The sequence below is a fragment of the Leptodactylus fuscus genome, chromosome 7, assembly GCF_031893055.1.
Source record: "Leptodactylus fuscus isolate aLepFus1 chromosome 7, aLepFus1.hap2, whole genome shotgun sequence".
In the NCBI taxonomy this organism is placed as follows: domain Eukaryota; kingdom Metazoa; phylum Chordata; class Amphibia; order Anura; family Leptodactylidae; genus Leptodactylus; species Leptodactylus fuscus.
Genome location: NC_134271.1, coordinates 8945215 through 8958853, shown reverse-complemented (window position 1 = coordinate 8958853; position 13639 = coordinate 8945215). Strand labels below are relative to the sequence as shown.

The window sequence follows — 13639 nt, the reverse complement described above, 5'->3', positions numbered from 1 at the left end:
AGCAAGCCACATAAAGTTGTCCATGTGAGAAGACTGGTGTGGCCAAATATATTCCTTTCCACTTTCAGCGTTTGTCCTTGGGATTTATTAATGGTCATTGTCAGGGCCGCCATCAGGAATTTTGAGGCCCCATACAGCCTAAATGTCTGCCCCCCCCCCCCGCCCGCCATTTTAAAACTACTTTATTTTGCGACATACCAATTCTGTATTACATTTCCCTTTATTTAGCAGCATTACAAGGCTTAATCAGATTCTATTTGCAGGTAAAATATGCTACGTGTGACAAAGCCTATAGAGAGCCAACACCATCTATAAGAGCCTCTTAATAAATCCTCAGGGCTTTTTCACATTGCGTTTTTGGCCTCCCTTGCCGGGATACGTTGGTAGCCAGTCAGAATCAGCTGTCAACTTATCCCTGCATGAAGAACTGGCCATTAAAAAAAAGGGGGGCCTGCAGTTCTCCGTGCAGGGATAAGTGGGGAGCTGATTGTGACTGGTTACCAACGTATCCCGGCAAGGGAGGCCAAAAACACAATGTGAATACTCCTTTAAAGTGAAAGTCCCACCCCCAAACAGGCTGCTATGCTAGTAGTATCGCAGCCTACATCATTATTAATACAAAGCACATGTACCTTTGGAGGGATTGTGTGCTTTGTAGTTCTCCAGCTAAAAACTTATATATTATTGCCCCAGTTCCCTCTCCACAGTGCCGCACACCCGATGCCCCAACAATCCCCCCCCCCCCCTCCCCGTCCACCTTCTAACATCTTTCCATTGCCCCCTGAACCCATACCTCCCAACTTTTGAAGAACCAAAAGAGGGATAAAATGTACGCTTCACGCGCCGCTGCAAATTTAGCCCCACCCACTGTTATGTTGACTCCGCCCATTCTCATTAATTTTTCATGTGCCCGCACACAGTATAATCCTCCTACAGTCACCCGTAAATTATATGTCTCCCCTCTATCTCTCCCCCAGCTTCATATACACCCTTCATCTGCCCCCAGTTTCATGTCTGCCTGCTCTGAGGGGGAAGGGAGGAGGGGCTAAGTGCACGGGAGTGAGCCTGGAGGGGGGGTGTAGTTTACCCCTTGGGGGGAAGGGGCCGCCTTTGGGGAGGGGGGGGCGGAGGAGCGGAATGACAGCATCACTTCTGCCGCTGCTGGCTTCATGCAGGGCAGGAGCATAGCGATGTTGCAGGCATCTGTGCATCTGTGCTGGCATCTGTGCATCTGTGCTGGCATCTGTGCATCTGTGCTGGCGTCTACACTCCCCGGCATCCGCCTCTCTATTACAGCGGATGCCGGGTCTGTATTCACATATGCAAAGCCAAGCGGCGAGATGCCGCTGGCCCTGCGTGCACGCTCATAGACCAGTCTAGCCTTCACAATGTGAATACAGACCTGGCATCCTCTGTAATAGAGAGAGGCGGATGCCGGGTCTGTATTCGCATTGTGAAGGCTAGACTGGTCTATGAGCATGCACGCAGGGCCAGCGGCATCTCGCCGCTGGTTTTGCATATGTAACCCCGCCCACCAATGACGCAACAAAGCCAGAAGAAAGAAGAATCTACAGCAATGAAGACTGGTAAGTATGCGACGTGGGAATACCCCTTTAAGGGTAAATTGTAGTCGTTTGAATTGAAATGGGAAATTATTTGGTATAATTGGAATGCGCGGGATTAAGACACTATCACCTTTAGCTGCTCCTGTAAGAATAGTGGCTTCAATGATATTTGTTCCTAGTAGTGTGACACGTAGCCTCGTGCCATTACACAATCAGGTGCATCGAGATTAGGCATGAGTAGAACAGGGTCGCCAATCTTGAGTTCTAGTTTATGTGAAGGGATTCCGGGTAATTCTTAGGTGGGCAGTAAGGCAGATTGGTGACATTATTATCGACCGTTACGTGTTCGTGGTGTGTTGAAACGGTGCATCGGAGTATACAGGCCAGAAGTAGTCCCAATGCAAACATGCTATCGGAACTTACCAGTGCCGTTGGCCTGGAGACCTAGGGAAGGTGGATGGATCGTGAAGACGAAACAGCAGTGAGGTGAGAGTGCCGTCGGGGAGTGTGGCGGGTTGGAGAGAGTAGTTAAGGTGCTGCGGGCTACGGTGGAGGCGCAAAATGGTGGCGTGCTGGAAACACGTTCTGTAGGTGGCTAAGATGCGCATGCTCCTGGCAACACAGTGGAGTGGCTGGGGGGCGGTGTCGCGGATCGTCAGAGCGGTGGGGGTCGGCAAACATGGCTGCCTTAAAGAGGTAGCCTCCTGGAGTATCGTTAAGGTGAGGGTGAAAGAGGTAAAGTATATGTAAATGTGATTGTGTGGGGTTAGGGGCTAGGCTATATAGCAGGGCTAGGCAACCTCTTTTGTTCGGCAAATTAAAAAATTCAAAGATGAGGTACTCAAGTGCCGCACAATAATTTTTAAGCTGATGACACCTACACTAAAGTCATATAGAACAAACCGTAACATAGAGGTGCTGTCATAGGGCTTGTTAACATGGGCACAGAGGGGACGGATTATGGTGCATTATCCAAGTCATTAACTGCCCCCTCACAATGGTCGTCTATGGAGACCGCCAGGGCAGGCTGCCCTTTCTTTAGGCGGCAGGGGTGACACACTATGTACCTGGATGCTACATCCCCGGTCGCCTGTACCTGCACTTTTCTGTAAGTGAAATTTGGATTCATTTCAGCCACATTTAATTCCTGGTGGCGTGGTAACAGCTAAACCACATCCAGGAATTAATAGGTGTCACACTTACACCAAAATGAGGGCCCGTGCACACGGAGTTAACGCAAGTGTATTTTTGCCTTTTACACGTTTATGGAATACACGTGTAAAAATAACACTCCCATTGACTTCAATGAAAGTTTTTGGCGCGTTTTTTTACACGTGAAACATGCGAAATAGGACATATATAGGACAGGTGTAGGAAAGGTATAGGACATATATAGGACCTGCTCTATATTTTACAGCTCAATTTTTCCCAGACACACAGCCGCAAAAACAGAATCTATGTGTATGGGCCCATTGAAATGTACAGGACCATAGTTTTATCCACAATTGTAGATAAAAGTCTGTCCTTGTGCATGACAGTTCAGTAACTCCATGTGCCTCTTATTAATAGCAATTAACCCCATCATGTCCCTCACATTAACTCTTGTGTAAGAGTTACTGATATGTGAGAGACTTGGAGGTAATAATTAAGTATCTTCATTATTGAGGTCTTTTATTAGTACCTCCATATGTCTCACATATTAGTAACCTTTATATGGGGCACACAGGGGTTAATATGAGGGACATGATGGGATTTATTCCTATTAATGTGAGGCACATGGAGTTACTAACATTAAACTAATAACCCCAAATGCCTGACATTAATGAGAATAGGAACTAAAGGAAGGGACCTGTGTGCTTGTTACTTTCACTTTGCTAGCAGCTTCCTATCCTCCTCGGGGAACCTTTGCAACATGCAGACGGCAGGAGCTATCACTATAGCAGGCAGAGACCTGAGCGATTAAGCTCCACCCCTGGGTTTCCTGCACCCCTCTCATTGGAGAACAGTGAGAGAAGGGGAGTGTCCTTATGCCTCAGCTCTAGCAGCCCACTGAAGGGACGCTCGGACTTCATTTAACTCTTCCAGGTCCTGTGCTGCAGACGTGCCAGTGAAATATGGCAGGAGTGGCAATCTTGGCACGTGTGTCAGGGGTTGCCGACCTCTGCTATAGAGGGTAATATGAATTTTGTGGCTTGCTATGGTCCAAAGTGTGTGAGATTGCAGAGATAATGATGTGAGTTTAGGTTTTGTGGGGGTCCTGGGAAAAACATATGTGCGCTATTGTGACGAAAAGTAGCCTATTGCGCAATTCTCAGTGGAGCGGGTTTTGTGTGATTGAGGAACAAACATACAAACCCACAAACATCCAAACTCACAAACTTTCATATTTATAATATTAATAGGATATCCTACAAGGAGACAGGGGGTAATGAAGAAATAATTTAACTGTGAAATGTCAAAGCGCAGTTGGCACATATGGGCAATAAGGTAGCGCATATTCTCCATAGAATCACACATTATAGTGCTTAGCCATGGTTCCAGCAGAAGATGCCTGGATATTAGAGATGGCACCTCTGACGGCACATGTACAGACCGGAAGTGCCTCTGACACCATCTCTACTGTACATGTGTCGGAGGCTCTTTCGGCCTGTGCTTGCACTAGCAGAGTTAAAGAAGGGAAGTAGCCAGTCCCAGAGAGAAAGACACGTAATTATGACAGGGTGAAGGGGAGAAAGTATTGGTGATGTTCCGTTTCGGGAACTGTGAAACAGAACATCACCAGATTATCAGAAATTGTGCCTGGGACAGTCACATGACACGGAAAATTATCCAATTTTTTTTAAACAAAGTAAATTAGAAGTTAGGTGGGAGGGAGAGGGTTTAGTTTAGGGGTTAATTTTTATTTTATCCTGGACAACCCCTTTAATGAAGAGCTGAAAAGCAGTCCATGTGTCAACAATGATGAGAAGACATTTCCCGATGCAGTGTCTGTAGATTTATCGTCCACTTTTCACCTTTCTTAGTTTCTTCACTAAATTCTCCTTTTCTCCCTGTAGTTGCTCCAACATTTTTAAGGATTGTCAGTCCAGTGTACATGGCCCACGGGGATCCGATGACAATGACTTGTTTGATTTCTGGATTTAAGCCCAAACCTTTACAGATAACATGGCTGAAGATGGATGAGAACAACCAGGAGACAGAAATCATAACCTGGAATTCTGATGAAGGGACTGATGTAAGAAATAATATCCACAAAGTAACGGAGAACGAGCACAAAGACAAGTCCTACACTGTCCAAAGTGCCCTGATAATCACACCAACTGTGAAGGAAGACAATGGCGTCACATACATATGTAAAACCTATCACCCCGCAACAGAGAAAAGCGTAGTAAAATCACTGGTCATGGCGGTAACAGGTGAGAGGTCGGGGGTAGCATGAACATACATTGCTATACATGTCTCACATATAACATACAGTATACACATTCAGAAAATAGAATAAAAATATAGAAAAGTGCAAGTGAATCTTACAATCTACTCCCTGAACACAGACACATTCCACACTAGTACTAACCTGGAGGACACCCCTGGTCCATACACATCGTATATGTCCAGATAAGTTAACCCTTAATTTCTTGTAATGGTAGAAATAGTCTCCACAATGAGAATAAAATCATATCAGATCCACAGTTAGTCTCGGAGAAGTTTAGTAAGAATTTATCAAACAAGATGGAGTCAACATTTCCAAAACATTGTATATATAGCGATTTTACTCCCAAGAGAGGCAGGACAGTATATGTCATGCCTGTCCTGGGAGTAAAATCGCTATATATACAGGTACAGATGGCACATCCTCAGCAGGTAATAAGAACAATCCTGATCCACTGCCCAATTATTATAGGACACTGTTCACATGCTGACTGGATGATATTGTGACTACAATGGCCTCAGGTCCTTATCCCACTGACACAGCTGTTATTGAGGTGGTGAGCTAGTAACCCTTAACTGTCTGGTTGCACTTATATGTCTACACCCAGCAGTGGGTTTATGGGTCGTGTCACCAACATAATTTTTTCTGGACAACTTTTTCAGAAAACACAGAGCTAATTATCTTTTTATACGGGACCATGTGCCACTGCTATGGATGAGATGGGGTGAGGCTATTCAGCTCAGGCCTGGCCCACCTGCCCCTGGGCCCCATAACAGCTGCATGTTCTGTCTCTATTAGAGATACTCCACTGGATACAGAAAGATGAGCAGCATGTAGTGTCAGCTATAGAAGTGCTATAGACACCCAGTGCTCCAGCATCTGAACTCGTCACAAGGGCGCCTGTTGTATATAGACCTGAGAAGAAAGTTCCCTATATTTCCAGACCTCCAGGAACTTACAGACATTACTAAACTAGTCACAGTCATATTTCTCTTGGGATTTTCTCCAGGTTTATTGGTTTCCTCCCACAATCCATATACACATTGACCGGTCATAATACCATACAGGACAAAATAACAGGAAACGTAGACTGATACCGTGTCTGATAACTCTGTGTGATGTTCCCTCAGCTTTTCCAATCCTGGATCCTATAAGGCTGGTAGAAGACAAGGTCCGTGTGGGAGACAAGATGAACCTGTCCTGTAGGATACATTCATTCTACCCCAGACCTATAGAGGCTAAATGGTACACAGAAGATGGACAGTCACTGCCCTCTGATACCACTGATGTCCTCTGTGACCCATCTGGTCTGTACCACCTCACCAGCACCATGACTTACTCCCCAACATTGAAGGACCTGGGAAAGACATTCACATGTGAAGTGAGACATGAGAGTACTGGAGCCCTGAGAACAACTACATGGACACTGAAAGATCTGGGTGAGTGGTAGAAATGTATAAATTGTGCTCACTATAGTCATACCTGTATACTGCAGTGATATTATTATTATTTATCTCAGTACTATCAATCCCATGGAGCTGTGTATATGAAGAGGGTTCACATACAGTATTTAATACAAATATAATAAATATGACTCACAACCGGAATCAAAATAATCATTGTAAATTAGGTTTATTTGCATAATGTAATCCAACAAAGACAATATAAATCGCTGAATGTAACTAATACATCAAGTGATTTCGATAAATCTAACACAAATTGCCACTTGGCGATGTTCCTGAGGAATATTAGCCCAATCCTCATGGGAAATGGCCTTGAGTTTACTAATATTCTTGGGTTTACGTGCTGCGACTCCCTTCTTCAAATCCCACCAAAGAGTTTATATAGGGCTCAGGTGTGATGGTCTCTCCAGAATCTTCTAGGACTTCTGACACCTTGGTAAACTTTGAGGTACACTTAGTATCATTGTCCTGTTGGAAGGTCCAGTGACGCCTAAGCTTCAGAATTTGAAAAAAAGACTTCAGGTTTTCTCCTAGGATTTCCTGATACTTGTTTGAATCCTTTTGCCATCCACAAGACGCAGGACTCACACCCCAGAGCAGCTCCAACTACCGTAACCAGCGTCACTGTAGACAGGGGGTATTTGTCAGTGTATACCCAATTCTTCTTCCAGACATATCTCTGATCCATAGGCCCAAAAAGTTCCAGTTTTGTTTCATTGTACCACAGAAGATAATCCCAAAACTTCTGTGACTTATTTCTATAGTGTTGAGCATATTACACCTGACTTTCCTTGTGATGTTGGATCAGTAGAGGTGAATGGCCTCCAGCTGTATCTAGGAACATTTCAAGACCTTTGCTATATTTTTTGAATAATCTCTTCTTTTAAAGTGGACCTCAAACTATAAAGCCATTTTCCATAAAGGAATAGTACAAGTGAATATGAGAAACTTTGTCATATATTACCTAAATAGATATATGTCTTTACTAGCATTACCCGCGACTTTGTCCGCGGCCCCCCACCCCCTGCGTGCCCCACCTGCAGTGCAGCCTGGGGTCCCCCCTGCCTTTGCCTTGTGGCCACAGTGGGCCCTTCCAACCCCAGTGCGCCCATGGACCCCCACCTTGCGCCCCGCTGGCCCCCTTCCTATCCTTTCCCCCTGGCCCCCCACTTTTTTCCCTATCCGCTCCAACATTCCCTCGCTTTGTTCTCCCTCCCCAACCCTGAGCCCACTTCCCACCTCACCCCATGCCCCCTTTCCTCCCGTACACCCCCCCCCACCCTGTTCCCCGTTTTTGCCATCTCTAACCACACCCGCACCTCCAACCCCGGCTCCACCCCACCCCGGGCGCTGAGGTTACAGGGGTGCCTGGGGGCAGCAGACCGTGCAGCGCAGCTGCTGCGGCCATGCACAGCGAGTGACACAAGTAGACGGCAATCTATGTGAGTGCGGCAAAGTTCCCTGTAGCCCTTCCAACCCCCGGGGCCCCGGCGGACTCACCGCTCCACGTCGCGCGCCGGGCTCCAGCGATGCCGGCAGGTGCATGCCAGCATTTTCTTCCTGTGAGTGAGTGCACGCCGGCTTGTGGGTCTAAAGCTCCGCCCACACAGTTCCTGGGCCAATCGGAGTCCCGCGCATAACGTGGTGACGTCAGCTCAGGTCCTTCAGCCCTGTTTGTTCCGACCGAAAGTCACTGCTGCTGGTGCGGCTGTCTGCAGAATGTGGGGTGAGGCGGCCGCAATCTATGCCAGCTCCATGCTGCCGGCTGGGAGCAGCCACCATTTTCTCAGGCGGAGACTTTCTCAGTGGTGCCACCCACGCAAGCCCACCAACGTATCAGGCCGCTCGGCTTCCCCTGCGGCCCGCCCCCAGACTGCAGCCAAGCAATCGGAGCTCCGCTGAAAGACCTGTGATGACGTTATCTCAGGTCCTGCAGCGGAGCAGGAGAGCACTTTCGCTGATCGCGGTCGGGATTCCGGGTGAGTGTGGGACCTAAAAAGTAGCCTATGTTTCCTTCCTAGTGAATATCTATTGAGGAACAAACATCCAAACTCACAAACACAAACTTTCACATTTATAATATTAGTAGGATGAGTCTTTTCCAGTGGCCTCCATCCCATTCTATAGACTTCTATGTAAAAAGCAATTCAACCCAATATATGTAGAAGGAAATAGATTTCATTACTAAGATATATTACAGAGTTTCTTATACTCACCTGTATTATTTATTTATTTACTTTTAATTTTTTGGACCGCTCTCTTGACTCGCATAACCAGGCAACGGTGTTTCGTGAGTATACCATGCCTCCTCAAGCTTTGGGAATTGTGGTATACATGCAAAATAACCATTGCTTGACGGTGCCAGCGTTATTGTCCTATGTCAGAAGAATAAAGGGATGATTTTATTGGACCATTCAGTCTCTTCTCTCTTCTCCTTTATAATTCTGCTTTTGGGCAGAGCACCACGGGTCTGTCCTTATACAAGCAACTTACTCTCCTACAGCCTCCATTGTTTGATGTGTTCTCATAATTTTTTGTTGTATTTCTTGTGCTGCTTTTCTTCTTCTTCCTAACTGCCTTTTCCTCTATATTTGTATGGTTATAATCTATGTATTATCAATGTCAGAATCACTATTTATGAGGATCTGCACCTTCCATGACCTCAAATTTCATCAGAAATTTTGTGAATCAGATAGTTTATTTGGCACCGCTGTTATTATATATCACACATGACTGACTCCATACTTTACTCTATATGTAATTGTATTTTCTGTCTCGCAGTTTCTGAGCCCAGTGTTTCTGAGATTTCTTATTCTCCTCCAACCCCTAAGTCTGGTGACATGGTGACCTTATCCTGTGATGTAACTGATATGTACCCTAAAGACTTTACTGTCCAGTGGTATAAAGGTCTTAATAAGATGTCATCAGAAAGATATAACAGCAAAAACATGTTGAAGGAAGAGTCTGGAGCATTCTGGGGAACCATAGAGGTGAAGTTTCCAGCAGATTCTGGATTTCATGATGAGGATTTCCGTATGGAGCTGATTCACTGTGGAAAGATTATTGACAGAATATTCAGACTGAAGCTAGGAGGTAACTATCAGACCGGTCATGTACTGGGAATGAACTGGTTATTATATGTTTTATTCTATTCCTGAGAGGACCACACAGTGATTATTGTATCATGAAGTTCTGTAATGGTCCATGATGGAGATTGTAGTCTTGGGTGCCTTACTACATTCATCAGAGGCTCCTACTTATGGGGCCATTATACCAATATACTGCAAACTTGCCATCAGCTATTACCAACAGCAACATGTAGGAGAGTTCTAGAAATCTCACCTACATGTGTCAGCTAAAACCACAGTGACTTTAAACACACAAATGTCAATTATTTCTTATCCATGAATTTCAACCTTTTCGAGGAACACACTGTGGCTGCGTGAGTTGCGCTGAAAGAAGGCATCCCATATTACATACATTTAGTCCAAAGAGTAAATGATTGAAAGGGGAAAAAGTTAAATTAAAGCTTCTTTTTTGATCCTTCTTCTGACTTACAATAATAATGTCTTCTCAGAGTCAGTCTCGAGGCTTCCAGTCCTTAGTGACATCACCAGTGACCCCAGTAACCCCAGCTATGGACAGTCTGTGACTCTGCGCTGTAAGGTGACCAACTGTAATCCTCAAGACACAGAGGTTAAATGGTTAAAGGATGAGAAGCCTCTGGAGAAGGGACAAGGAGTAGAGAAGAGAATCCCCGAGAAGGACGGGTCACTATCCTGTTCACTACAGATAACAGCGACAGCTCTGGACTATGGGAGACCCTACACCTGCTGTGTGATACACAAGGGCACGATAGTCAGGAAAAAACATGATCTAACTCTCCCAGGTAAGAAACTGCTCAGAGAGGAGATGAATAAATCATATAAAGTATCTCATATATAGGGGCACCTTCTGTCTGGGTTAGAGAAAAGAAAAGGCCACTTCACCTGCACATAACCTCTTGTATTATCGCACCAGACAGCTCTTCTGGACCCATAAAGGTGGCCAAAGATATTGGAAAGTCCACAACTTAAGTCTTTTATTATAACATAGTGAGGTAGATGCCGCTGGTGTCGCTTAGGAGTAAGGAAATATTAACTGTGTAGATGTACAATATGAAGAGCACAAATGAGAGAAGCAACAAGAACTCTATGTGCAAAACATGTACAACCCAGCAGATAACAACGGATGGGACATCTGCCAGATATCGGTATCTCTCGTGATATAATATTTTACTGTGATGGCCTCAGATTTCTATGTGGATAAAGCTCTGTGCTATTAGGGAGAGCAGTGATTTATGAACAATACTGGGTATGTGCTTCAGCATTAGACTAATATACTGCCTTCCTCAGACCATCCTCTAGACCAGGGGTGGGCAATTAATTTTCCCATGGGGCCGCATAAGAAATTGAAACTATGCTAGAGGGCCGTGCCACAGCAAATTTAGCTCCACCCACTTCTACGTTGACTCCGCCCATTCCCAATCATCTTTCCATGTGCCCCCACATAGTATAATCCTCCTACAGTCACCCGTACACTATATGTCCCCACATTATAATGTTCCCTTCCAACTGCCCCACAGTATTAAGTCCCTCACCTGGTGCCCCAGTATAAACTGGTGGAAACTAGAGGGGACACAAAACTGGGGCAGCTGGAGGGGGACATTAAACAGTGGGGGTAGTTGGAGGGGGGCAATAAATTGACAGCTGGAGCGGGACATGAAACTGGGGGCAACTAGAGGGGGACATTAAAATCGGGAAGCAGACATTAAACCGTAGGGGTAGCTGGAGGGTGACATTAAACTGGGGGCAACTAGCGGAAGACAGCTTCCTCCATGGTTTAATGTCCCCCCCCAGTCTAAGTGCCCTCTTCATCTACCCACAGTTTCATGTCCCCCCCCCTCCATTTCTCCCTCAGTTTCATATCCCCCTTTATTTTCCCCATTTCATGTCCCCCCTCCATCTCTCCCCCAGTTTCATGTCCCCCCTCCATCTGCCATCTCTGCCCTAGTATAACATTCCCCTTCCATTTTTTCCCCCTAGGTTGCTGAGACACACACACACACACACACACACACACACACACACACACACACACACACACACACACATATATGGACAGACACATAGACAGACAGACATAGACAGACACACACACACACACATATAGACACACACACACACATATAGACAGTCTCTCTCTCTCTCTCTCTCTCTCTCTCTCTCTTCTCTCTCTTCTCTCTTCTTCTCTCTCTCTCTCTCTCTCTCCACACTTTTCCTTGGTCTCCTCTTGCTAGCAAGGAGATAGTAGGGTTTCTTATGTGGGACAAATCGCTGCCATCCAGTGCAGACATATGTGTTATATTCACTTGAGTATCTGACGTGTGACGTATACAGCAGCCTGAGGATTACAGGGACGTCTTGTGAGGTCTCCTCGCCCCGCAGTGCACAGGTCAATGGACTAATCCTTCTCTTTCTTGGTCTCTTGTTACAGATAAACCTCCAGTGTTTTCAGCGATATCTGTGCGGCCGGAGAGACCTGTTGCAGGGAAGGAAGCCGAGTTTACAGTGACCATATCTGGATTCACACCAGACATCCGAGTGAAATGGTATAAAGATTTCAGGACATTTCCCAGCGATGCCATCACCACATCAGATCTACAGATCGGAAGGGACTCTCTATGTACTTGTTCCAGCACCCTGAGGTTCACTCCACAGCCCAGTGACCATAAGGCGTCCATCCGCTGTGAGACGACCCATTCTGTCACTAAGAAATTACATGAGCAGACGTACACCCTGAACCTCGCAGGTAGGATCACTACATGTCCACAAACTAGAAATACACATATAGTGTAAGAGCAGATTATTGTATGTTCACACTGAGGGTGCTCCCAGGTGGACAATCTCTCCGTGTAGGGCTCTTCTATGTGTCTTCTTGGATTGTTATCTTATGTACTATAGCACTTCTCATACATTGCTGTTTTGGTTAATAGGAAGGACGTCAGATGAAGCTGGAATTTTCATGATATTAGGCTCTGGTAAGTAACAGACATGTAGGGATGATATTTCAAGTGTCACCAGTCAGCAACCACCATCAGATCCACGGAAATCACAATATGGAGGGGAATTTGGAGAGGAAGGAATCATCAGGATAGGGTTTTACAAGCCCAATATAATTGTAGGGTACTTGGAAAGACCCAAAGTCTTCAGATCATCTTTATCATCTGTTCCCTAGCTAATTCATAGACACACAAGGAAGATCTTGTCTCAAGGGTTTACGGTATATTTATTGGGTATTTTCTGATCTTAGTGGGGAGGGCTCTTTAATAATATAATAATGACTCCCTAGATGAGGAAATGAAGCTGCAGAATTTATTGTCCTTTCTCTTCTTTCCCCCTCAGGACATCTAAAGCTTCCACTGAGAACAAAAGGCATTCAGTGCTTGACGGAGAGTCCACGGGTGGGGGATAAAGTCACACTTACATGTTATGTCGATGGATGTGATGCGGATTATTCTGAGTTTGCTTGGAAAAGAGGAATGTATCCTATTGATGGTGACATAAAGAACAAGACACTACAGGACGGATCCGGCAGCTTCTCCACAGTCACATTCACAGCACAGGAGACTGACAGAGACTGCAGAATCACATGTGAGGTGAATTATAACTATGAGACTCAAGTGGAACATTTCACTCTGAAGCTTCTATAAAGATCTACAGGAGTCAATGAGAGAAGCTCAACAATGTCTATAGAGAGAGCAGACTCTCTATAAATGAGAAGGACAGACTAATTGACGTCTATAATAAATAAATAACAAATATAATAAACGAGAGAGAGCACAGACTCATCAATGTCTGTAGTCCCAGGGCAAATAACAGCACAGATTTAATGATGTTTATTGTCCTGGGATATATATGAGTAAGCACCAGTGGCGTAACTACCGTGGTAGCAGCAGTAGCAGCTGCCACAGGGCCCGGGCCATTAGGGGGCCCGATGACAGCCGCTACCGCTGCGTTTTTTTTTTAAATAGGCTGTTACGGGCCCTATTCACTTGCCAATCCTGGCTGGGCCGGGATCGGCAAGTGACACCGCGGGCCCCACAGGGGCTGTCATTATACTCGGGGGTCTTTGCAGACCCC

General features: G+C 45.6%; 1 protein-coding gene across 1 annotated transcript in view; it reads left to right on the top strand.

The window, feature by feature from the left end:
• The window catches only part of LOC142212855 (uncharacterized), a 30885-nt gene extending 17607 nt beyond the window's left edge, over positions 1-13278 (top strand). Inside the window, exons 6-12 of the mRNA XM_075280931.1 lie at positions 4622-4981; positions 6126-6434; positions 9240-9551; positions 10036-10347; positions 11994-12308; positions 12493-12537; positions 12902-13278. Of these exons, the coding sequence (XP_075137032.1) occupies positions 4622-4981; positions 6126-6434; positions 9240-9551; positions 10036-10347; positions 11994-12308; positions 12493-12537; positions 12902-13209 (1961 nt within the window). The 3' untranslated portion in view covers positions 13210-13278. The remainder of the gene's footprint in view (positions 1-4621; positions 4982-6125; positions 6435-9239; positions 9552-10035; positions 10348-11993; positions 12309-12492; positions 12538-12901) is intronic.
• Positions 13279-13639: the final 361 nt, after the last annotated feature.